General features: G+C 43.3%; 1 protein-coding gene and 1 long non-coding RNA gene across 3 annotated transcripts; one reads left to right on the plus strand and one right to left on the minus strand.

Moving 5' to 3' along the window:
* Positions 1 to 1,170: 1,170 nt before the first annotated feature.
* Positions 1,171 to 2,435, minus strand: LOC123087840 (chitinase 10). Its single transcript, XM_044509959.1, has 2 exons — positions 1,877 to 2,435; positions 1,171 to 1,777 (listed from the first exon to the last, which is right to left on the minus strand). Exons 1-2 carry the CDS (start codon positions 2,395 to 2,397, stop codon positions 1,405 to 1,407), a joined length of 894 nt encoding a protein of 297 aa, XP_044365894.1. The 5' UTR covers positions 2,398 to 2,435; the 3' UTR covers positions 1,171 to 1,404.
* Positions 2,436 to 21,253: 18,818 nt separating this feature from the next.
* LOC123087850 (uncharacterized) lies at positions 21,254 to 23,110 on the plus strand. 2 transcript variants are annotated; one of them, XR_006441541.1, is made up of 3 exons: positions 21,254 to 21,558; positions 21,664 to 22,216; positions 22,747 to 23,110. It is a non-coding gene; the product is annotated as an uncharacterized lncRNA (long non-coding RNA). The 2 variants fall into 2 exon arrangements; XR_006441540.1 differs by lacking the exon at positions 22,747 to 23,110 and having other exon boundaries at positions 21,664 to 22,486.
* Positions 23,111 to 27,303: the final 4,193 nt, after the last annotated feature.

The raw sequence follows: 27,303 nt of genomic DNA on the forward strand, positions 1-27,303 counted from the left end.
CTTTGATCAATTCCATCCCTTTCATGGGAGTGGCGTTTTGGTGCCCGTGCCCAGCTACTCCCGAAATCATCGTCGTTCGCTCGGTGCTCCGGATGAGAACAATCCAGCTAGCAGCTCTGGTCCATGGACCAGGACGTTGGCTCTTGCACTGAGCCACGGATCAGAAAAAAGTGTGCAACCTGACATTACACGTGCGCTTCACGTGAGCACACAACAAATCATAGTGGCGATCTCCCCAGTACCTGGGTCGTTCTAGAATCGTCTCCACACCTCTGCCCGCTGAAATCATCTCTCTTCCACCTTCGTAGAGCACCGGAAAGCCGCGCGGCGGCACAAAATCTGTACCAGAAACCAGAAGATGGAAGATTGTGGGCTTGAGTTATTGCTCGATGCTGTCAACAGGTTAGTCCCCGTTAAATCTAATCTTTTTACTTAGGGTATAAAAACTGTCAGCCGATAGACCGGGGAAATATGCTAACGGCTGCCATGGCCGGACCTTGTTGCCTCTTGAAATCAGGTTACCGCTCCGGGGAGGAGTTCGCCAACAGCATAAACCACCCAGATCCGGTGCCGCTAGCCTTTCTACGGAAGAGCTTGACTAACGGTGGAGGCCAGACGAACTAAAACAATGGGTCAGGTTGCGGCAAGAGAACGAACGGGACCGTACGCCGCCGTTCGGATCCTTTTCATACGCACTCAGTGTAGTCAACTGATAGAGTTGACCCACAAGCCCCGGGTTGGACAAAGGTCTGAACCCCAAATACTATCGTTTTAGAACTGCAGTTTTCAGAGTGACCGTCGCGCAAACTGTTTCTTTGGGTCGGTGAGACATGAGAAAAACGCACCAGACATGGCGGAAGACGAACCATGGAGCACGGCAACGGGTTTTTCTGGATAGTGTTTCTTGTGAAGGGGAGCAGGATGAGGGGAATGCTGTTATGGATGGGCTGGGGCAGGGCAGGTGACCTTCAAGGAGGCCTGAGTCACGGCCACGGCTCACGGTGGAACAGGAAAATGCCCGAGCCATGAACCCACCTGCTCCACACATACTGTTTCGGCTCCGTCGCCATCAATGCATGACAGTGCTGAGGCATTTTTTATAACAATACATTACATATACGACTAGAAAATATAATTGCGGGCACAAATCCTCGTGCATGCGAACGGATATGATTTTGAGAGCATCTGAGCTTGAGCTCAGAAACGAATATCCCACGAGTAAAAAGGTTTTCCGGATACATAGCATTCCTACAATTAGCTACTAGAAGCCAGAAGGTTTCGTCCATAAGATTTGCATAAGCAACATAAGAAGTTCAACACTGGTAAAGTAGATCGAAACTTGCATGCATGTCTAAGCACTCTAGCTTGATTAGCAGTGCCCAGACTGATCGGTGTATCGGTTGGTTACGAGTAGGGCAGCTGTTGAGCGCAGTCCAAGTTGTCCCCAAGGTCCTTGACGTCGAGGATCTCGCAGTACCGGCGGTAGTACCCGATCCTATCCTCCACCCTCGGATCCCCAGGGCGGTTGCACTCGAGCCCGCCGTTGATGATGTTGGTGGTGAGCCCGAGCCCCGCCGTCCGGTTTGCCAGCTTGTCGGCCTCGGTGGGCACGTACCGCCCCAGCATCACGTCGTGGCACGACGGCTTGGGCTCCTGCGGCGTCATCCAGAACCACAGCGCCGCCTTGAACGCCACTACCGGATCGCTCGCCACGAGCTCCGGCTGCCCCAGCCCGTCGAAGCACAGCGCCTCCCCCGCCGGCCCGTAGTTGTAGTTCCTGAAAAATAGACGTTGAGATAGTGGCGTGCGGCTGTACCGGCGGCGCGTCGCCGAACATCGACACCGGGAGTGATGAGTTTCTTTGTGGAATGCTCACCAGGAGAGCTGCATGGGTCCGCGGCCGTGGTATGACTTGCCCTCGACGCAGGGCCACTCCTTGTTTTCGGCGTCGCAGTAGTTGCTGGACGCATTGATCTCTTCCTTGAAGCAGAGGCCCCATGAGTAGGGCCCGTCGGGCGCCGTCGACCACCCCCCGGTGGTCTCGTGGGAGATCTGCGCCAGGAAGGCGGCGACCTCGCGCCTGCGCGTGTCCGCGTCGACGTGGTGGGCGCCGCTGCCGAACTCCGGGAACCACTCCGCCGCCGTGACGAAGGAGTAGTAGTTGTAGAACCCCTTGGCTGGGCAGGCAGTGTTGTCCTTGTGCAGGAACATGCTCGAGAACATCTCCTCGGTCACGATCGATGAGATGTGGTGGCGGCGGCCGTAGCGGCCGCGGAAGACGTGGCGCCACCCGGGCCACTGCCACGAAAACGCTTCCGCGACGCCGACGTTCAGGATGAGGGTAGCGGCGGCCAGGGAGAAGGCCAGCAGGACGGGAGGAAGAAGCAAGCGCGCCATCCTCGTGGCTAGCTCTAGAAGCTTAGAGCATTGACGGCGGCAAGGGCGGCAGCATCTGAGCAGTGTGAAGCCTGAGCTTATGTAGGGGATGCATATGCGGTGCGGTGGTGATCTGAGAACGTGGCACGTGCGGCGCGGTGGTATCGGCGTAGTGGCCGGACAGAGAACACAGCGACCGGGGTGGCGGCTACTGGCAAGGTTCTTTTGCATGCGGTGATGGGGTTTGACTTGATCTGGGGACAATAATTGTTCTGGCCTTCGGGAAATGAGCTAGGTCAATGGCTTCCTCGCTTAGTGGGTCAACGAACCGGAGGCATAGAAACATGTGGCGTCGGACATGCTCCATGTTAGCTCAAGATGCCATCTTTTTTCTTTGGACGCCCAATAATGCCCCAAACGTTCGGTCTGGGGAGGAGCCTGCTTTTCCCTTTACTCACAGAAAACACTGCTTCCCCTTTTTTTTAAGAACAATTCTCTTCGCCAAAACCTAAGAAAAACCAATGAAAACGGAAAGCTAAAAAAACAAATCTTTTCCTAATAATAAAGCACAGATTGATTCCGTGGGATCACCGTCACAATGCGCTTCTTTCCGTGAATTTACGCTTTCAGGATTTTGTACTTATTCCCTAATCTTTCCCTAATAATAAAGCACGGATTGACTCCATGAGTTCACCGTCACAATACGCTTCTTCCCGTAAATTTACGCTTTCAGTTTTTTTTACCTCAATACGCTTCTTCTCGTGAATTTACGCTTTCAGTTTTTTTACCTATTCCCTAATCTTTCCCTAATAATAAAGCACGGATTGACTCCGTGGGTTCATCATCACAATACGTTTTTTCCCGTGAATTTACGATTTCAGTTTTTTTTACCTATATTATTTTCTACATCCGAGGTGGTACTATTCTCTGACCTTTTTGGTTTTTTTGGTAATGTATGTCCATCCCAGAATCGACACTACTAGGAAAAGGGCTATAGATGGGATGGGCACTAATGGCGCACTGTACATGTGGTGCGCCATTACTAAATACTAATGGCGCACCATGTGTTGGTGCGCCATTAGTGTGCAAATACTAATGGCGCACCACATCCCACGGTGCGCCATTAGTAATTTTTTTTAATTTTTTCAAAACTACTAATGGCGCATCGTGAGAGTGGTGCGCCATTACTTGCTATGTGCTGCACCGACCGGCCCTGATTCGAGAGAATCCAATCCAACCAAAGCAACACAACACAACACAACGCTTCCTCCTCCTCTCCCCTCGAATCGATCCCCTCCAAACCCGCCGCCGCCGCCGTGGACCTCCTATCCCCATCCCCACCGGCGTTCTCGTCTCCTCTAGCCTCACCCTCGACCTCCCGCCCCACCCTGCATCCCGTCGCCGGCGCCCCCACCCTCTCCCCTCTCCGCCTCTTCCTAGGAGGGAGCGAGGCCTCAGATCCACAGGCCGCAGCAACCACCACCACCGTGTCCTACTCCTTCCACCCCACCTAGCCGCCCTTCGCCTCCACAGCTCTCCGTCCCTCCCTCCTTCCTCGCGCCCGCAGCCATGTCGACCGAGCTCAGGACCTCTCTCCTCTAAGACCAAAACGCAGGCAGCAGGCCAGGGCGACTTCAGCGCCCCCACAACCGGAGAGGAGGGAAGAGGAGGCGGAGATGCTGCTGCTGCACGGGCTGACGGGGAAGAACAAGCAGGCGTGGAAGGAGGGCAAGATCCGCGGCACGGCGGTGCTGGTCAAGAGCGGCGTGCTCGACCTCGGCGACTTCAACTCATCCGTCCTCGACAGCGTCCACAAGATCCTCGACGGCCAAGGACGATGGCGTCTCCTTCCATCTCGTCAGCGCCACCGCACCCAACCCCCGTAAGTAGTCGCCTCCTCTCCCTTCCTCTCACCCCCGCCCTGCATCTCTGAACTCACCACGACATCTCCTTCCCTACACCGCGTGCGTTTCAGTTTTCCTCTTGGCCTTGTCCCTGCAATCTGTATTGTTGATTTCAATCCAAAATAAAAGAACAAACAGTGCAGATTTAGTTCCTTTTCTTTTCTTGCCGGAGCCAATATTTGTAATTTATACAGTTTTTATATTTCCAAAAGGGAGATGCAATCAACGATGGCAGGGGAGTCAGTTTTTTCGGGTCACGTTTGAGTGGTCGAACGACTCACAGGGCATCACCAGCGCCATTCCGAGTTCTTCCTCAAGACGCCCACCCTCAACGGCGTTCTCGCAACAAGAGTTCTCGCGTGTGTTTCAGTTTGCCTCTGGCGTTCTCGCGACAATCTGTACTAGCTGCCATCTGTATTGATTTCAGTTTTTAAAAAAAGACGATCTGTATTGATTTTGATTCGTTTCCTTTTCTTGATGGATGCACGACCTGTTTCCTATGTATGTATAGGTACACTTACTATGTTTTCAAAGTTGGCTGGCACAGAGCAAAGTCATCAACCAATGCCATCTCCCAGTCATTCTTTGTTTATCTGAATCACTCACTGTAATTTGTAGTACTTGGAAATTTACTTGTGGCAGTATGAAGATTTATTTTAGTAATATACTTGGAGAATTCCAAATTGATTTTGAGAGCAGACCATGTTGATAAACTATAGCACTTTGTCTTGTCGTTCCTACTTAGACCCCCCCCCCTGCTGACCTGCTTCCTTTACTAATCTAATCAGGGATTGAAGGTTGTCAACAAAGAAAGGAAGAAAGAAAGAAAGATCCATTTCTCCATGGAAGGAGGAAGGGACATCTTGATCGCAAGTGACTGACTGGAAGCAACTGAGGGAGGTAAGATGCATGCATATTCAACTTGCTGGTTTTTCAAGTTTTTGTTTAATCAACTTGTGGGTCGACATGGCCGGCGTTGCTGGATGGCATGGCATGTCACACCTGCGCCTGCAGGTCCTGTGTGTAGCAATGACACAACTTAGTGGATCCTTTTAATTTAGGATCTATTCTCCTACTCTCTGAATATTGTTTCCATAAGCTCCATTTTATCTTCAGTTACCTCAACTTGTACAATGTTAAGTGAGTTATCAAAACGGTGAATTACTGTATTTTGTACAATGTTGGTTAACACTTAACTTGACTATTCTTCATTTTGAAACATTAGCCGGCAACCTCTCCGACATGCTGCTCATGACCACCTCCCCAACCAGATGCTGTTGGTAAGCTCTCTCTTCTCCCCCTCCATCTATTTGCTATGCACACATGTATGCAAGATGGAAATCCATCTATTTAACTCGATTTTGCTGAAAAATGTTTCTTTTTATCCTGTTGGATGTGTAGGTAGTAGAGGAATTATGGATGGTAATTTTGTTTCACTCAATAAAATCCTTGTGTGTGCTAATTATGCATTGGCAGTAGGCAGTAGACTTAGCCATTTGTCGAGATGAGGACCCTACGGCACAACGAGCCGCACTGGACGGTGGCGCAATGCATGAGGTACATAACTTAAACTCCTTCATCGTCACATCAATCACAACGTTTATGTCACTAAATAGTTAATTTCTTAGGAATAGAGCATGTCTCCTTGGGCTAAACTGTAACAAAGTTCAGAATATTAAAGTTTAGATTATTAACCTTAACTTTTATTTATCAAAGATCTGCACACTTTGTTTTGGATCCACACACATAGGCTCGTCTAATGTGATCGGATCTGGCCAGATTCCTTTTGATGCATCACCTGTTACTCTTTTCGGTGAATTATGTTAGTAGTAATCTTGGTTAGCTAGTTGCATGTGTGTTGTTAGCAGGATTAGCGTGGTCGTAGCTTAGGTCAACTGGTCAAGCATGTACCTTATGTTTTGTCTCATGTAAAAAGCTTAGGACTGTGTTTACTGAATAATTAAGTTCTTCTGACAGGGAACTATGCATCCTGAATGGAATAGACTCTTGGCTTCATGAAATGACCCATGTCTATGATTCAAGGTATCTTAGATCTTCGATGTCGGATGTAAATAATTTCTCAATTTCACTTCTCTGCAATGTTCATTCTCACATATTTCTATCATTCTTTGCAGGGATAAAGTAAGGAAAAAGAAGAAAATATTACTAGAAGATTAGTTTTAGAATTTTCTTTTATTTCCTTGTAATTTTTCTTTTATTGGATACTTGTAAAGACATTGTAATATTCTTACTATAATAAAAATTATGATTCTATTTCATTTTTTGTTTTTAAATTATTTTTCCTTATAGGTTGTTTTCTGTAAATTTGGATTTTTTTTGTTTTCCAAATACATTACTAGTGGCGCATTTCAGCCCTTATTAGTGGCGCACCTTCCTTTATTACTAGTGGCGCACCTATAAGGCTATTAGTGACGCACCTAGAGGGAATACTAGTGGAGCACCTAAGGGTTAGTAGTGGCACATCAGAGGTGCGCCATTAGTAAAAAATACTAGTGACGGGTACTAATGGTGCACCAGTAGTGCGCCATTAGTAGGCAAAACTGGTGCGCCATTAGTAGGCCTTTTCCTAGTAGTGCGACCCAGTCTATGCTTCGTAGGTTAAACCGCTCCCTTCGAGCAATGAGCTTCTGGGCTGATGTTATATTTCCAAGCCGATCCACCTATCCACCTAAGGCAAGGCAGACGGAGCCTGCGCTGGGCTCAATGAAGCCGACCCACATAAGGAGAGACAAAAAAATACTATTATGCATAATATAGTCCCACCTCGCCCCCTTACATTAAATCCTCCCAATTTATAAATGCTTTTAAGTTTTCTTGTTGTCAAGCAGCCGTCACATGAATTAATGAGCGAAGGGTGTGAGAACTAAGCGTCTCTTATGGGGGACCATTCAAATCAGAGAGAGAAGAACAAAGGAAGGAAAGCCAAATCTCTAATTAAGGAAGGCAGGCTCTCATGGGGTAGTTCAAATCTGACAGAATAAAGGAAGGAAAGCCAAAAAAGGAATGAAAGAGGGGATATTTGTTTCTGAGCTCGAGCTCAGATGCTCTCAAAATCATATCCGTTTGCATGCATGAGGATTTGTGCCCGCACTTGTATTTTCTAGTCGTATATGTAATATATCGTTATAAAGAAATGCCTCAGCACTGTCACACATTGATGGCGACAGAGCCGAAATAGTACGTGCGGAACAGGTGGGTTCATGGCTCGGGCACTTTCCTGTTCCACCATGAGCAGTGGCCGTGACTCAGCCTCCTTGAAGGCCACCTGCCCTGCCCCAGCCCATCCATAACAGCATTCCCCTCATCCTGCTCCCCTTCACAACAAACACTACCCAGAAAGATCCCATTGTCGCTGCTCCATGGTTCGTCTTCTGCCATGTCTGATGCGTCTTCATCATCTCTCACCGAGCCAAAGAAACAGTTTGCGCGGCAGTCACTCTGAAAACTACAGTTCTAAAACGATGGTGTTTGGGGTTCAGACCTTTGTCCAACCTGGGGCTTGTGGGTCAACTATGTCAGTTGACTACGCTGAGTGCGTATGAAAAAGGATCTGGACGGCAGCGTACGACCCCGTTCGTTCTCTTGCCGCAACCAGACACATTGTTTTAGTTCGTTTGGCCTCCACCGTTGGTCAATCTCTTCGGTAGAAAGGCTAGCGGCACCGTATCTGGGTGGTTTATGCTGTTGGCAAACTCCTCCCCGGAGCGGTAATCTGATTTCAAGAAGCAACAAGGTCCGGCCATGGCCGCCATTAGCATATTTCCCCCGATCTGTCGGCTGACAGTACTTATACCCCAAGTAAACAGATTATATTTAACGGGGACTAACTGATGACCCACAAGTATAGGGGATCAATTGTAGCTCTTTGCGATAAGTAAGAGTGTCGAACCCAATGAGGAGCAGAAGGAAATGACAAGTAGTTTTCAGTAAGATAATGTCCACAAGTGTTGAAACTGTAAGTAGTGAGTAGTTTGATAGCAAGATAATTTGTAACGAGCAAGTAACGATAGTAACAATAAGTATGCAGCAAGGTAGCCCAATCCTTTTTAGACAAAGGACAGGCCAAAACGGTCTCTTATAACAAGCAAAGCGTTCTTGAGGGTACACGGGAATTCCATCTAGTTACTTTCATCATGTTGGTTTGATTTGTGTTCGCTACTTTGATAATTTGATATGTGGGTGGACCGGTGCTTAGGTGTTGTTCTTACTTGAACAAACCTCCTACTTATGATTAACCCTCCCGCAAGTATCCGCAACTATAAGACAAGTATTAAGAATAAATTCTAACCATAGCATTAAACTCTAGGATCCAATCGGCCCCTAACGGAATAGTGCATAAACTGGGGTTTAAGTTTCTGTCACTCTCGCAACCCACCATCTATTTACTACTACACAATGCATTCCCTTAGGCCCAAATATGGTGAAGTGTCATGTAGTCGACGTTCACATGACACCACTAAGGGAATCACAACATACATACTATCAAAATATCAAACACATATCAAATTCACATGATTACTTGCAACATGATTTCTCCCGTGACCTCAAGAACAAAAGTAACTACTCACAAATAATCAACATGCTCATGATCAAAGGGGTATTAAATAGCATAATGGATCTAAACATATAATCCTCCACCAAATAAACCATATAGTAATCAACTACAAGATGTAATCAACACTACTAGTCATCCCTAGCACCAATCTATAGTTTCGGTAACAAGATTGAATACAAGAGATGAACTAGGGTTTGAGATGAGATGGTGCTGGTGAAGATGTTGATGGAGATTGCCCTCCCCAAGATGGGAGAGTTGTTGGTGATGATGATGATGATGATTTCCCCCTCCGAGAGGGAAGTTCCCCTGACAGAATCGCTCTGCCGGAGAGCAAAAGTGCTCCTGCCTAAGTTCCACCTCGAGACGGCGGCGCTCCGTCCCGAAAGTCTCCCTCCTTATTTTTTCTAGGTCAAAATGACTTATATACCAGAAGATGGGCACCGGAGGTGGGCCGAGGAGGGCACAACCCACCAGGGCGCGCCTGGGCTCCCTGGCGCGCCCAGGTGGGTTGTGCCCACCTGGTGGGCCCCCTTTGGTAGTTATTTGCTCCAATATTTCTTAAATATTCCATAAAAATTCTCTATGAAGGTTCAGCTTGTTTGGAGTTGTGCAGAATAGGTAGCCTGGCGTAGCTTTTTTAGGTCCAGATTTCCAGCTGCAAGAATTCTCCCTCTTGGTGTGTACCTTGCAAATTATGAGAGAAAAGGCATTAGAATTACTCCAAAAAGCATTATTATGGATAAAAACATTATAAATAACAGTAAGAAAACATGATGCAAAATGGAAGTATCAACTCCCCCAAGCTTAGACCTCGCTTGTCCTCAAGCAAAAACCGAAATCGAAAAACATGTACAGATGCTTTGAGAGAGAGGTGTCAATAAAAACAAAAATACGAACATAGAAGCATCATGTTGATTATTATAACAACAACAAAATTGAACATAGGACTTTTATGATTGAACTTGCATCATATACTTCCCATGAATAAGTAACAGTTCATCACATAATCGAAGTATAAATCAAAAACTCTATTAAAAACCAACAAACTATGTTCTCAGTCAACTTTGTAACTACAATTCGTTATCTTTTCAGGAAGAGTCACGTGTCGGAGCCTTTTAGCAAGTCCACATACTCAACTATCATATAGTCTTCTATAATTGCTAACACTCACCTCGTACCCATGAGCAAAACGTTTCAACTAGACACCTAGAAAGATAGGGGCTTATATCTTCACCTACCAACATACTCACCTCAAGGGTGATGTCAACAATAATAACTCATGCTATCTATATTCAACTGGACATATGTGCCTAGATATTTCCTCACCACATGATGCTTGCCAAAAGAGAAAATAAAAAGGAATAGAAGGAAAACTTTGACTCTTTGCATAAAAGTAAATACATAAAAGTAAAAGATAGGCCCTTCACAGAGGGAAGCAGAGGTTGTCATGCGCTTATTTGTTTGCATGCTCAATCTCTTAGTGCAAGAGAACGTCACGTTGTATTGCCCCTTAAGATGACAACCTTTATTATGCAGTCTGTCGCTTTTATTCTTTGTCATCCAAGTTCGTACAACGCTCAATTTTCTCTTACACTAAATGATCTCACATATTTAGAAGCAATTTTTATTGCCTTTTTGCACCGATGACAACTTACTTGAGGGATCTTGCTCAATCCATAGGTAGGTATGGTGGACACTTGAAAAAGATTTGGGTTTAAGGGTTTTGGATGCACAAGTAGTATCTCTACTTTGTGCGGAATTTTTGGCTAGCAAAGATAGGGGGCAAGCATCACATGTTAAAGGATCTATGACAATATGACTTCTATGTGAATATAAATATACATAAATCATTAAGTTGTCTTCCTTGTCCTACGTCAACAATTTTGGCATATAATATTTTGATGAGGTCTCACAATCACAAAAGATTTCTAGGATAGTATATTTATATGTGAATCTTCTCTCCCTTATTAATTCTTTCATGAGTTGCTTCATTGACTAATGCTCTATTTGTCAATCTCTAATAAAATTTCCTACTTATACTTTTCCTTATGTGGTGCTATCACCTACCATAGGATTAGTATATGATCTTATTGATTTATTTACTTTCTTTATTTATTTATTTTTTTCTTCCTTTCTTATTTCTGTTCTTTATTTGCAACATGAAAGTAAAGAAAGCAAAACTCAGACTAACTTTATTATATAACTTGCACATGATTACGAGGATAGATCACTAAGCAGACTCTCAAATAAGAAAGGATCGGTCTAATTTTATTTCATCTAAAGCAAAAAGATCAAACTAAGATAAGTAAAAGCAAAAATATAGTGGGATGATACGATACCGGGGCACCTCCCCAGCTTGGCGGAAGCCAAGGGGAGTGCCCATACCCGATGCTCAGTTCTCCTTTGGTGGTGAAGAAGCTTCTTCCTCCTCCTCGGCCAGCAGTGCTTGTGCTGTCACCGGGGATGGATTTATGATAGCTTCCTTGCCCTTGCCTCCCTCGACAGCGTCCGTAAGCACCTCCCTCTTCGTCTTGATCTTCATCAGCTAAGAATCTTCTTCCATGTTGTTGGAAGAGCAGGAAGACGTGATGCCTGGCTTGATAAATTTGACCAGGAACAACAAGAAAAGAAAATAGAGGATTTCTTCGCGATACGGTGGTTAACAGGTTCGGGAAATATATATAGAATTTTTATCGTGCAGGACAAGTATACAGAAGAAAAACAGAGTCCGGAAGGTGCCCCAGGTGGGCACAACCCACCTGGGCGCGCCAGGCATGTCTTATGCCCACCAGGGGGCGATTCCTGGGAGTTTCTTTATTTCCAAAATTCTAAAATATTCCAAAACTAACAAAAAATATTTTTGCGGATTTTTCGAAGATCGTTTACTTACCGTATCACGTACCTCCTTATTTTGACGATTTTGGGGTGTTCCGGAAGTACTCTTTTATGTGTTCTTCCGATGTCAAAATTTGGATAATACTACTTTCAACATTGATAGGCGTACCTGAGATATAATGCTTTATTTGTTGCCCGTTGACAACCTTCGGCTTAGTGCCTTCGAAATTATTTATTTTGATGGCTCCAGACTGGTAAACCTCCTTGATGACATATGGGCCTTCCCATTTCGAGAGGAGCTTTCCTGCAAAAAATCTAAAAATAGAGTTGTACAAAAAAACATATTCTCCAACTTTGAACTCATGCTTTTGGATTCTTTTGTCATGCCATCTTTTAACTTTCTCTTTGAATAATTTTGCATTTTCATAAGCCTGGGTTCTCCATTCATCTAAAGAGCTAATATCAAATAACCTTTTTTCACCGGCAAGTTTGAAATCATAGTTGAGTTATTTAACTGCCCAGTATGCTTTATGTTCTAACTCAAGAGGCAAATGACAAGCTTTTCCATAAACCATTTTATAAGGAGACATACCCATAGGATTTTTATATGTTGTTCTATAAGCCCAAAGTGCATCATCTAATTTCTTAGACCAATTCTTCCTGGACCTTGATACGTCTCCAACGTATCTATAATTTTTGATTGTTCCATGCTATTATATTACCCCTTTTGGATGTTTATGGGCTTTATTTTACACATTTATATCATTTTTGGGACTAACCTACTAACCGGAGGCCCAACCCGTATTGCTGTTTTTTTGCCTATTTCAGTATTTCGAAGGAAAGGAATATCAAATGGAGTCCAAACGGAATGAAACCTTCGGGAGCGTGATTTTTGGAACAAACGTGATCCAGAGGACTTGGAATTCAAGTCAAGAAGAAGCCGAGGCTCCCACGAGATAGGAGTGTTAGGTAACGTAGTAATTTAAAAAAAATCCTACACACACGCAAGATCATGGTGATGCATAACAACGAGAGGGGAGAGTGTTGTCTACGTACCCTCGTAGACCGAAAGCGGAAGCGTTAGCACAACGCGGTTGATGTAGTCGTACGTCTTCATGATCCGGCCGATCAAGCACCGAACGTACGGCACCTCTGAGTTCAGCACACGTTCAGCCCGATGACATCCCTCGAACTCCGATCCAGCCGAGTATTGAGGGAGAGTTTCGCCAGCACGACGGCATGGTGACGATGTTGATGTTCTACCGTTGTAGGGCTTCACCTAAGCACCGCTACAGTATTATCGAGGTGGACTATGGTGGAGGGGGGCACCGCACACGGCTAAAAGATCAAACAGATCAATTGTTGTGTCTATGGGGTGCCCCCCTGCCCCCGTATGTAAAGGAGCAAGGGAGGAGGCCGGCCGGCCCTTGCAGGGCGCGCAAGGAGGAGGATTCCTCCTCCTAGTAGGAGTAGGACTCCCCTCTTTCCTACTCCTACTAGGAGGGGGAAAGGAAGGGGGGAGGGAGAAGGAAAGGAGGCCGCCGCCCCCCCCCCTCTCCTAGTCCAATTCGGACTAGAGGGGGAGGGTGCGCGCGGCTGATACGTCTCCAACGTATCTATAATTTTTGATTGCTCCATGCTACTTTATCTACCGTTTTAGGCAACATTGGGCTTTATTATCCACTTTTATATTATTTTTGGGACTAACCTATTAACCGGAGGCCCAGCCCAGATTTGTTGTTTTATGCCTATTTCAGTGTTTCGAGGAAAAGGAATATCAGACGGAGTCAAAACGGAACGAAATCAACTGGAGAAGTTATTTTGGAAGGAAAGCAACCCAGGGAACTTGGAGTGCACGTCAGGGGAGATACGGGCTGCCCACGAGGGTGGAGGGCACGCCAACCCCCCTGGGCGTGCCCCCCTGCCTCGTGGGGCCCCCGTAGCTCCTCCGACGTACCCCTTGCACCCATATATACCTACATACCCTAAAACTTCCAGAACAGAAGATAAATCGGGAGTTCCGCCGCCGCAAGCCTCTGTAGCCACCAAAAACCAATCGGGACCCTGTTCCGGCACCCTACTGGAGGGGGATCCCATCACCGGAGGCCATCTTCATCATCCCGGCGCTATCCATGACGAGGAGGGATTAGTTCACCCTCGGGGCTGAGGGTTTGTACCAGTAGCTATGTGTTTGATCTCTCTCTCTCGTGTTCTCTCTCGTGTTCCTCTATGGGACGATCTTGATGTATCCCGAGCTTTGCTATTGTAGTTGGATCTTATGATGTTTCTCCCCCTCTACTCTCTTGTGATGAATTGAGTTTCCCCTTTGAAGTTATCTTATCGGATTGAGTCTTTTATGAACACTTGATGTATGTCTTGCGTGGGATAACCGTGGTGACAATGGGTTATTCTATTGATCCACTTGATGTATGTTTTGGTGATCAACTTGCGGGTTTCGTGACACTTGGGAACCTATGCATAGGGGTTGGCACACGTTCTTGACTCTCCGATAGTAGCTTTGGGGCACTCTTTGAAGTACTTTTATGTTGGTTGGATGAATCTGAGATTTTGTGATGCATATCGTATAATCATGCCCACGGATACTTGAGGTGATAATGGAGTATCTAGGTGACATTAGGGTTTTGGTTGATTTGTGTCTTAAGGTGTTATTCTAGTACGAACTCTTTTATAGATCGATCCGAAAGAATAACTTTGTGGTGGTTTCGTACCCGACCACAATCTCTATGTTTGTTCTCCGCTATTAGTGGCTTTAGAGTGACTCTTTGTTGCATGTTGAGGGCTTGTCATATGTTCTATCTATGTTATTATTGTTGAGAGAACTTGCACTAGTGAAAGTATGAACCCTAGACCTTGTTTCCTATCATTGCAATACCATTTACGCTCACTTCTATCGCTCGTTACCTTGATGTTTTTATTATTTCAGATTACAAAAACCCATATCTACTATCTATTTTGCACTTGTATCACCATCTCTTCGCCGAACTAGTGCACCTATACAATTTGCCATTGTATTGGGTGTGTTGTGGACACAAGAGACTCTTTGTTATTTGGTTGCAGGGTTGGTTGAGAGAGACCATCTTCATCCTACGCCTCCTACGGATTGATAAACTTTAGGTCATCCACTTGAGGGAAATTTGCTACTGTCCTACAAACTTGTGCACTTGCAGGCCCAACAACGTTTACAAGAAGAAGGTTGTGTAGTAGACATCAAGCTCTTTTCTGGCGCCGTTGCCGGGGAGGCTAGGTAAGTGAAGGTATATCTTTAGATCTTGTAATTGCATATTTTTGTTTCTTGTTTTAGCACTAGTTTAGTTTATCAAAGAAAACTACAAAAAAATGGAGTTGAGTTTGTCTCATACGCTTCACCTTTTTAATATCTTTCGTGAGTATGATGGAAAGGATAATTGTGCTCAAGTGCTAGAAGAAGAAATCTATAGAATGTTTTTATATGATGAGCATGATTGCAATGTTGTTAGTATGAATTCCTTGAATATCCATGATGCTAATGATATGCAAAGCCACAAGCTTGGGGAAGCTATGTTTGATGAAGATGATGTTTTTGTCCCCCAAGCTTTGATGAGCAAATTTACTATGATGAAAGCATGCCTCCTATTTATGATGATTATTGTGATGATACGTATGCTATAAAGAAGAAGTTTGCTTATGTGGAGAGTAGAAAATTTTCTATGCTTGTAGACCATGAAAAGAATGCTTTAGGTGCTGGTTATATTGTTTAATTCATTCATGATGCTACTGAAAATTATTATGAGAGAGGAACATATGCTTTTAGGAATTGCAATAATATCAAGTTTCCTCTTTATGTGCTTAAATTCTTGAAGCTATGCTTGCTGTGCCATCCTATGCTAGTTGATTATTGTTCCCATAAGTTGTTTGCTCACAAAATCCCTATGCATAGGAAGTGGGTTAGACTTAAATGTGCTAGTCATATGCTTCATGATGCTCCCGTTATGTTTCAATTCTTATCTTTTATGTGAGCATCATTGTCATCATCATGCCTACCTAAAAGGCATTAAAGAAAAGCGCTTGTTGGGAGACAACCCAATATTTATCCTTACTGTTTTTGTGTTTCCACATGATTATGCTACTGTATTAATCATGTTTTATAGCTTTTGTTTCAATAAAGTGCCAAGTAGAACCTTTGGGAAGACTTGGGTGAAGTTTATATGATCTTGCTGTGAAAAACAGAATTTTAGCGCTCACGAGATTAGCTGCCATTTTTTACTGGAGAGTGATTTTAGGTTGATTCTTTTTGAAGATGATTAATAGACGAATTAATCTGGTCCAGAAATTTATTTCATAATTTTTGGGGTTCCATAAGTATACGTTTTATACAAATTACTACAGACTGTTCTGTTTTTGACAGATTCTGTTTTCTATGTGTTGTTTGCTTATTTTGATGCATCTATGGCTAGTATTGAGTGGTATGAACCATAGAGAAGTTAGAATACAGTACATATTACACCAATATGAATTTAGAATGAGTTCATTACAGTATCTAAGTGGTGGTTTTATTTTCTTATACTAACGGAGCTTACGAGTTTTGTTTTGAGTTTTGTGTGGTTGAAGTTTTCAAGTTGTGGGTAAAGATTCGATGGACTATGGAATAATGAGTGGAAAGAGCCTAAGCTTGGGGATTCCCAAAGCACCACAAGGTAATATTCAAGGACAACCAAGAGCCTAAGCTTGGGGATGCCCCGGAAGGCATCCCCTCTTTCGTCTTCGTTCATCGGTAACTTTACTTGGAGCTATATTTTTATTCACCACATGATATGTGTTTTGCTTGGAGCATCATTTTTTGTTAGTTTTTATTTGATGTTAGTTAGAATAGTGTTTTGCCTCTTTAGTTTCAACAAAAAATTCAAGGATAGCCTTTGCCATGCTTATTTTGCTAGTTTGCATGTTGCTGTTTGAAAACAGAAAGTTTACTGCTGTTGCAAAAATTCCCTAGAAAAGTCAGAGAATGGTCTTACGTTGAATATTTTTGCATATTGAGATCTGATAAATTTATTACAGTGGGAATTTTAGTTCATAATTTTTGGAGGCAGGGAAGTATTGATAGTCTTGCATTATTTACAGACTGTACTGTTTTGGCAGATTACTGTTATGGTTGCATTGTTTGCATATGTTTGCTTGTTTAATGATTCTATTTGATGATAGGAGTGTTAAACATGCAGAGGCATTTAGTATGCAATGTTGAATAATAATTTAAGTGATTTGTTACAGTATAATATGATAAGGTTTTGCATTGGTTTATACTAACCTATCTCATGAGTTCTTGTTGAGTTTGTTGTGAATGAAGCTTTTGATAAAAAGAGAAACCATGATATGAGAGGAATTAAGGAGACACAAAAGTTCAAGCTTGGGGATGCCCAAGGCACCCCAAGATAATATTTCAAGAAGTCTCAAGCATCTAAGCTTGGGGATGCCCCGGTAGACATCCCACCTTTCTTCTTCAACAATTATCGGTTAGTATCGGTTGAGCCTAAGTTTTTGCTCCTTCACATGAGTTGTGCTATCCTTGCATTGTAGTTTTCTTTAGCTTTTCTTGCTGTTTGAATTAAGTATCAAGATCTGAAATTCTTTAATGAGAGAGAGCCATACATGAATTGTAATTTGCTAGAATACTCTATGTGCTTCACTTATATCTTTTGAGCGTGATAATTTTTGCTCTAGTACTTCACTTAGATCTTTTAGAGCACGGTGGTGGATTTGTTTTTAAGAAATATATGAACTCTCATGCTTCACTTATATTATTTTGAGAGTCGTTGATAGCATGGTAATTTGCTTAATATTAATATACTTGGTATTCAAGATATGTGAAACTTTCTTTTGAGTGAATTGAATACTAAGATAAATTTGATGCTTGATAATTGTTTTGAGATATGGAGGTGATAATATCAAAGTCGTGCTAGTTGGGTGATTATGAATTTGAGAAATACTTGTGTTGAAGTTTGCAAGTCCCGTAGCATGCACGTATGGTTAAAGTTATGTAACAAATTTGAAACATGAAGTGTACCTGGCTTGTGCATCCTTATGAGTGGCGGTCGGGGACGAGCGATGGTCTTTTCCTACCAATCTACCCCCCTAGGAGCATGCGCGTAGTACTTGAATTTTTGATGACTTCTAAATTTTTGCAATAAGTATATGAGTTCTTTTGACTAATGCTGAGTCCATGGATTATACGCACTCTCACCTTTCCGCCTTTGCTAGCCTCTTCGGTACCGTGCATTGCCTTTCTCACCTTGAGAGTTGGCGCAAACTTCGCTGGTGCATCCAAACCCTGTGATACGATACGCTCTATCACACATAAGCCTCATTATATCTTCCTCAAAACATCCACCATACCTACCTATTATGGCATTTCCATAGCCATTCCGAGATATATTGCCATGCAACTTCCATCATCATCATCATGACATACATCACTTTTGTCATATTGCCATTGCATGATCATGTAGTTGACATCGTATTTGTGGCAAAGCCACCATGCATTATTTTCCATACATGTCACTCTTGATTCATTGCACCATCCCGGTACTCCGCCGGAGGCATTCATATAGAGTCATATCTTGTTCTAAGTTTCGAGTTGTAATCCTTATGTTGTAATCAATAGAAGTGTGATGATTATCATTATTAGAGCATTGCCCAAACAAAAAAAAAGCCAAAAAAAGGGAAAGGCCCAAAAAAAAGGAAAGGCCCAAAAAAAAGGGCAATGCTACTATCTCTTTTTCCACACTTGTGCTTCAAAGTAGCACCCTGTTCTTCATGTAGTGAGTCTCATATATTGTGCTTCAACGTAGCACCTTGTTCTTCATGTAGTGAGTCTCATAAGTTGTCTTTTTATACTAGTGGAAAATTTTCATTATAGAACTTGGCTTGTATATTCCTACGATGGGCTTCCTCAAATGCCCTAGGTCTTGATGAGCAAGCAAGTTGGATGCACACCCACTAGTGTTCTTTTGTTGAGCATTCATAGCTCTGGTGCATCCGTTGCATGGCAATCCCTACTCCTCATGTTGACATCAATTGATGGGCATCTCCATAGCCCATTGATTAGCCTCGTCAACGTGAGACTTTCTCCTTTTTTGTCTTCTCCACACAATCTCCATCATCATATTATATTCCACCCATAGTGCTATATCCATGGCTCACGCTCATGTATTGCGTGAAGGTTGAAAAAGTTTGAGATTATTTAAGTATGACACAATTGCTTGGCTTGTCATCGGGGGTATAGAAGTTGAGAACATCCTTGTGTGACGAAAATGAAGCATAGCCTACCTATATGATTTTGTAGGGATGAACTTTCTTTTGCCATGTTATTTTGAGAAGACATGATTGCTTTGATTAGTATGCTTGAAGTATTATTATTTTTGTGCCAATATGAACTTTTGTCTTGAATCTTTCGGATCTGAATATTCATGCCACAATTAAGAAGATTTACATTGAAATTATGCCAAAGTATCACTCCGCATCAAAAATTCTTTTTTATCATTTACCTACTCGAGGACGAGCAGGAATTAAGCTTGGGGATGCTTGATACGTCTCCAACGTATCTATAATTTTTGATTGCTCCATGCTACTTTATCTACTGTTTTAGGCAATATTGGGCTTTATTATCCACTTTTATATTATTTTTGGGGCTAACCTGTTAACCAGAGGCCCAGCTCAGATTTGCTGTTTTATGCCTATTTCAGTGTTTCGAGGAAAAGGAATATCAGACGGAGTCAAAACGGAACAAAATCAACTGGAGAAGTTATTTTTGGAACGAAAGCAACCCAGGGAACTTGGAGTGCACGTCAGGGGAGATACGGGCTGCCCACGAGGGTGGGGGGCGTGCGCACCCCCCTGGGCGCGCCCCCCTGCCTCGTGGGGCCCCCGTAGCTCCTCCGACGTACCCCTTGCACCCATATATACCTACGTACCCTAAAACTTCCAGAACAGAAGGTAGATCGGGAGTTCCACCGCCGCAAGCCTCTGTAGCCACCAAAAACCAATCGGGACCCTGTTCCAGCACCCTACCGGAGGGGGATCCCATCACCGGAGGCCATCATCATCATCCCGGCGCTATCCATGACGAGGAGGGAGTAGTTCACCCTCGGGGCTGAGGGTTTGTACCAGTAGCTATGTGTTTGATCTCTCTCTCTCGTGTTCTCTCTCGTGTTCCTCTATGGCACGATCTTGATGTATCCCGAGCTTTGCTATTGTAGTTGGATCTTATGATGTTTCTCCCCCTCTACTCTCTTGTGATGAATTGAGTTTCCCCTTTGAAGTTATCTTATCAGATTGAGTCTTTTATGAACACTTGATGTATGTCTTGCGTGGGATAACCGTGGTGACAATGTGTTATTCTATTGATCCACTTGATGTATGTTTTGGTGATCAACTTGCGGGTTTCGTGACACTTGGGAACTTATGCATAAGGGTTGGCACACGTTCTTGACTCTCCGATAGTAGCTTTGGGGCACTCTTTGAAGTACTTTTATGTTGGTTGGATGAATCTGAGATTGTGTGATGCATATCATATAATCATGTCCACGGATACTTGAGGTGACAATGGAGTATCTAGGTGACATTAGGGTTTTGGTTGATTTGTGTCTTAAGGTGTTATTCTAGTACGAACTCTTTTATAGATCGATCCGAAAGAATAGCTTTGTGGTGGTTTCGTACCCGCCCATAATCTCTATGTTTGTTCTCCGCTATTAGTGGCTTTAGAGTGACTCTTTGTTGCATGTTGAGGGCTTGTCATATGTTCTATCTATGTTATTATTGTTGAGAGAACTTGCACTAGTGAAAGTATGAACCCTAGGCCTTGTTTCCTATCATTGCAATACCGTTTACGTTCACTTTTATCGCTCGTTACCTTGCTGTTTTTATTATTTTAGATTACAAAAACCCATATCTACTATCTATTTTGCACTTGTATCACCATCTCTTCGCCAAACTAGTGCACCTATACAATTTGCCATTGTATTGGGTGTATTGAGGACACAAGAGACTCTTTGTTATTTGGTTGCAGGATTGTTTAAGAGAGACCATCTTCATCCTACACCTCCTACGGATTGATAAATCTTAGGTCATCCACTTGAGGGAAATTTGCTACTGTCCTACAAACCTGTGCACTTGCAGGTCCAATAACATCTACAAGAAGAAGGTTGTGTAGTAGACATCAGCGGCCCACCCTGGCCGCCCCTCTCTCTCTCTCTCCACTAAGGCCCATAAGGCCCATTACTTCTCCGGGGGGGGGGGGCGGTTCCGCTAACCCTCCGGCACTCCGGTTTTCTCCGAAATCACCCGGAACACTTTCGGTGTCCAGATATAGTCGTCCAATATATTTAGGACAGTATAACCGAGCCTAATCCGAGTCCTCTCACGCATCCTTGCTCGTGAACCGTTAGATTTCGTGTCTGAAACTTCTACGGCCGTCTGATTTGGGTTCAACTCGCGCACTGGGCCCGCTGTCCTAATGGGCTGCTATTCCCGTAGCTATTTTGAAGGCCTGTGGTTAATCCGGGTCCGTCCTTAGTGTAGCGACGACCCGCTAAATCTCGGCGAGAAGACGCTCCACCTCCGCTTGCGCCGCCATGGATCCTCCTAGGCTTATCCCTTCCCTCAGGCCTTCCACCCTTCTCATCCGACGGCTCCAGGAGGGGCACCACAGTAGCAGGCACCGGCGGCGGCACGCCACACACACGCGCCCGAACCCAACTAGCCTCCGTCGGCCGCGGCAGCCAGGCCGTGCCTCTCCTTCCACCGGTCGCGAGATCCGCCGATATCAACTCCGTCCTCCAGCACTGGGTGCCCAGGATCAACATGCCTCCTCCCTATGTGAGTTTCGCTTGATATCTTTCTCTACAATTGGTACTTGGTAGGGATGAAAGTGAAGTGTATTTGCCGGAATTGACGTGCCAATTTTCTATGCAATGGTTGCAGCAGAAGTCACAAAAAAAGAGATCACGATGATGGTGGCAATGGGTGCCTACTTCCTCCGATGATGTCCCAATCACCTGGGTGGATAATCGCACATTCAGTATCAGTTCCATTCTCTACAAGTAGGTCTGTGTCTCTTCCCCTTTTGTGCATCCCCTGATTTTTTATTGATTCGCCTACTTGATCCGGTCTCGTGTCGGTGTAAGGGGAGATGAGAGGATGAGCACCAGAGGATCACAGGATTGGAGGACAGAGTCAAACTGGGAGAAAGCAGAGACTTGAAATCTATTCTTCCTCGAGGAACAACACCCCTTGCAGAACCTGGACCTTGAGGGGCTCCGGTCACGGCAACCTGTCAGTTTGCCGGCTGCAGTCCGGTTGAACCAGCGTCCAGGGCATTCTACCGTCAAAATAGCCTTTGCGCTGCTTTCGTACACCCACTCTAGCCATGTCTTCCCCTAGACATGTGAGGAGGAGCAAGCAGGAGGACAAGGAGCAGCACGCCTCTATCATCTACTTTTCACTTTACAAAATCGAAAGTAGAATACCGTGCAAAGTAAGATCTATCTTTTGATGTTTCTAGTTTCCAGCATTTCAGTGTTGATTTTATATTGTGAAGTTACCAATCCTTCTCCATATATGTAGTTGTGGAGTTCTACAACCAGAAATATACAAGCTATTATGTATTTGATTCATGCATAAATATTCAGAGATAGTTCACTACTTCATTCAGGAGTTAGATGTATGATAATTACGTTTTAATTTGGTGCCCGTCATGCCACCTTTGGCTTTTAGGTGAAGCTGAACCAAAAGTACTTGATTAGCATGTTTCTTTCTAACTTTGTTCTTGTTTTTTTTGCCCTTTTCCTATGCATAACAATTATTTGTAAATCTACAAAAAAAATGTAGGGAGAATCCTACAGGTTAGGTCCAAGGAAAAACCATGTGTATTAATGTTCTTATCAGTTATCATTAGTCCCCAACTTGCATATTCTACTGACATTTAAAATTCTTGCATAACTGTGGAGCTTAGGGATGTTAATATGTAGACTCTCTCTTTTTCTCCTTTCCTTTTTTCGAGGTCAGTTTGGAGGATAAGTGATTACATCTCAAGGATTGCAAGAACACTCACCCAGGAAGCTATCTTATTTTCACCTTTTAATGTGGAGTTGTACTCACATTAAAACTTCTTGCAAGATCTGTGCTTTGTTCTGTCTCCGGAAATGCATTAACTGATGCAACTTCCTAATTGTTGGAAGATCAAGAAATACATATCTGAGGTGATCTTAGCAAGCTCTTGAAAAGTAAAAGAAAAACAAACTTATTCATATTCAAATGTTTAACAGGAATTTAAAGTTTGCATTGTGGCTGATTTGGTATGTAGTTTTTCTATGCATCTCAATGTGAACTGTTTATGCCCTAAACCTCAACCATACCATGTGTAATTGATGATTGTGTTAGCATGCATAGCAATATTCTTGATGATTGTAATTGATGATTAGTATGTATGCATAGCAAAATTGAGTATAATGACGTTGGCCATCTGTCAGGTTAAAGACTCGCTGATTTTTTAATTATGAGAAAATGAGTTAGTAATCTGAAGGAATTTGCGCTACTGTACTACTCCTTAACGAGTATTAAAAACTATGAAAATAATGATACGAGTATAAGGAGTATAATGTAGGAAATGATACGAGCGGGATAGTACTTGTATTCTTTGGTGATGGACAATAAAAAAGGGCACGGGTATAAATAAAACGCCTTAACCAAGATTCCGTGTTGTGCCTTTTATAGAGTATACTGTAATGCGATTCTCTATATTGTCAGTTGAGCTGCTGGAGATGTGCAAATACGTGTATAATTTTATGTAACATGTTTCTAATTCTATGCCACATTCATCATGTTCTAAGAACCAAACATGCAATGCTTCAAGCTTAAAGTAGAACAAACAAAGTCCTCTATCAAGCCAACATGATTTGTGCAATATAATGTTTACAGTTGAGTTAAGGTACACTTTTCTATTGCTAGCCAGATTTAATTTGGAGTTTGTCATTCTATACATTAGAAAAGTGAATTTGATTGTCAAAGATTTCTTTTCTGGTTGTCATGACCATTACTTCATGCTTTTATATATTTACATAATTCCTACCATTTTCATTGCCAAAATGACGGGCACAGCAACGCGCGCCATCATGATCTAGTCAATCTTTATGTTTCGACCATTTCGAGACTCCTCGTCATGTCCGTGATCATATCCGGGACTCTGAACAACCTTCGGTACATCATAACATATAAACTCATAATAAAACTATCATCGTAACGTTAAGCGTGTAGACCCTACGGGTTCGAGAACTATGTAGACATGACCGAGACACGTCTCCGGTCAATAACCAATAGCGGAACCTGGATGCTCATATTGGCTCGTACATATTCTACGAAGATCTTTATCGGTCAGACCGCATAACAACATGCGTCGTTCCCTTTGTCATCGGTATGTTACTTGCCCGAGATTCGGTCGTCAGTATCTCAATACCTAGTTCAATCTCGTTACCGGCAAGTCTTTTTACTCGTTCAGTAATACATCATCCCGCAACTAACTCATTAGTTGCAATGCTTGCAAGGCTTAAGTGATGTGCATTACCAAGAGGGCCCAGAGATACCTCTCCGACAATCGGAGTGACAAATCCTAATCTCGAAATACGCCAACTCAACATGTACCTTTGGAGACACCTGTAGAGTACCTTTATAATCAACCAGTTACATTGTGACGTTTGGTAGCACACAAAGTGTTCCTCCGGTAAATGGGAGTTGCATAATATCATAGTCATAGGAACATGTATAAGTCATGAAGAAAGCAATAACAACATACTAAACGATCGTGTGCTAAGCTAACGGAATGGGTCATGTCAATCACATCATTCTTCTAATGATGTGATCCCGTTAATCAAATGACAACACATGTCTATGGCTAGGAAACATAACCATCTTTGATCAACAAGCTAGTCAAGTAGAGGCATACTAGTGACACTCTGTTTGTCTATGTATTCACACATGTATTATGTTTCCGGTTAATACAATTCTAGCATGAATAATAAACATTTATCATGATATAAGGAAATAAATAATAACTTTATTATTGCCTTTAGGGCATATTTCCTTCAGTCTCCCACTTGCACTAGAGTCAATAATCTAGATTACACAGTAATGATTCTAACACCCATGGAGCTTTGGTGTTGATCATGTTTTGCTCGTGGTAGAGGCTTAGTCAATGGGTCTACAACATTCAGATCCGTATGTATCTTGCAAATTTCTATGTCTCCCACCTGGACTAGATCCCAGATGGAATTGAAGCGTCTCTTGATGTGCTTGGTTCTCTTGTGAAATCTGGATTCCTTCGCCAAGGCAATTTCTCCAGTATTGTCACAAAAGATTTTCATTGGACCCGATGCACTAGGTATGACACCTAGATCGGATATGAACTCCTTCATCCAGACTCCTTCATTTGCTGCTTCCGAAGCAGCTATGTACTCCGCTTCACACGTAGGTCCCGCCATGATGCTTTATTTAGAACTGCACCAACTGACAGCTCCACCGTTCAATGTAAACATGTATCCGGTTTGTGATTTAGAATCGTCCGGATCAGTGTCAAAGCTTGCATCAACGTAACCATTTACGATGAGCTCTTTGTCACCTCCATAAATGAGAAACATATCCTTAGTCCTTTTCAGGTATTTCAGGATGTTCTTAACCGCTGTCCAGTGATCCACTCCTGGATTACTTTGGTACCTCCCTGCTAGACTTATAGCAAGGCACACATCAGGTCTGGTACACAGCATTGCATACATGATAGAGCCTTTGGCTGAAGCATAGGGAACATCTTTCATCTTCTCTCTATCTTCTGCAGTGGTCGGGCATTGAGTCTTACTCAACTTCACACCTTGTAACACAGGTAAGAACCCTTTCTTTGCTTGATCCATTTTGAACTTCTTCAAAACTTTGTCAAGGTATGTGCTTTGTGAAAGTCCAATTAAGCGTCTTGATCTATCTCTATAGATCTTAATGCCCAATATGTAAGCAGCTTGATCGAGGTCTTTCATTGAAAAACTCTTATTCAAGTATCCCTTTATGCTATCCAGAAATTCTATATCATTTCCGATCAGCAATATGTCATCCACATATAATATCAGAAATGCTACAAAGCTCCCACTCACTTTCTTGTAAATACAGGCTTCTCCAAAAGTCTGTACAAAACCAAATGCTTTGATCACACTATCAAAGCGTTTATTCCAACTCCGAGAGGTTTGCACCAGTCCATAAATGGATCGCTGGAGCTTGCACACTTTGTTAGCTCCCTTTGGATCGACAAAACCTTCTGGTTGCATCATATACAACTCTTCTTCCAGAAACCCGTTCAGGAATGCAGTTTTGACATCCATCTGCCATATTTCATAATCATAAAAGCGGCAATCGCTAACATGATTCGGACAGACTTAAGCATCGCTACGGGTGAGAAGGTCTCGTCGTAGTCAATCCCTTGAACTTGTCGAAAACCTTTCGCGACAAGTCGAGCTTTGTAGACAGTAACATTACCGTCAGCGTCAGTCTTCTTCTTGAAGATCCATTTATTTTCAATTGCTTGCCGATCATCGGGCAAGTCAACCAAAGTCCACACTTTGTTCTCATACATGGATCCCATCTCAGATTTCGTGGCCTCAAGCCATTTTGCAGAATCTGGGCTCACCATCGCTTCTTCATAGTTCATAGGTTCATCATGGTCTAGTAACATGACTTCCAGAATAGGATTACCGTACCACTCTGGTGCGGATCTTACTCTGGTTGATCTACGAGGTTCAGTAACAACTTGATCTGAAGTTCCATGATCATCATCATTAACTTCCTCACTAATTGGTGTAGGTGTCACAGGAACAGATTTCTGTGATGAGCTACTTTCCAATAAGGGAGTAGGTATAGTTACCTCATCAAGTTCTACTTTCCTCCCACTCACTTCTTTCGAGAGAAACTCCTTCTCTAGAAAGGATCCATTCTTAGAACGAATGTCTTGCCTTCAGATCTGTGATAGAAGGTGTACCCAACAGTTTCCTTTGGGTATCCTATGAAGGCACATTTCTCCGATTTGGGTTCGAGCTTATCAGGTTGAAGCTTTTTCACATAAGCATCGCAGCCCCAAACTTTCAGAAACGACAACTTTGGTTTCTTACCAAACCACAGTTCATAAGGTGTCGTCTCAACGGATTTTGATGGTGCCCTATTTCACGTGAATGTGGCTGTCTCTAAAGCATAACCCCAAAATGATAGCGGTAAATCAGTAAGAGACATCATAGATCGCACCATATCCACTAAAGTACGATTACGACGTTCGGACACACCATTACGCTGTGGTGTTTCGAGTCGCATGAGTTGCGAAACTATTCCGCATTGTTTCAAATGTAGACCAAACTCGTAACTCAAATATTCTCCTCCATGATCTGATCGTAGAAACTTTATTTTCTTGTTACGATGATTTTCAACTTCACTCTGAATTTTTTTGAACTTTTCAAATGTTTCAGACTTATGTATCATTAAGTAGATATACCCATATCTGCTCAAATCATCTATGAAGGTGAGAAAATAACGATATCCGCC

This window comes from Triticum aestivum, chromosome 1B, assembly GCF_018294505.1.
Source record: "Triticum aestivum cultivar Chinese Spring chromosome 1B, IWGSC CS RefSeq v2.1, whole genome shotgun sequence".
Classification (NCBI taxonomy): Eukaryota; Viridiplantae; Streptophyta; class Magnoliopsida; order Poales; family Poaceae; genus Triticum; species Triticum aestivum.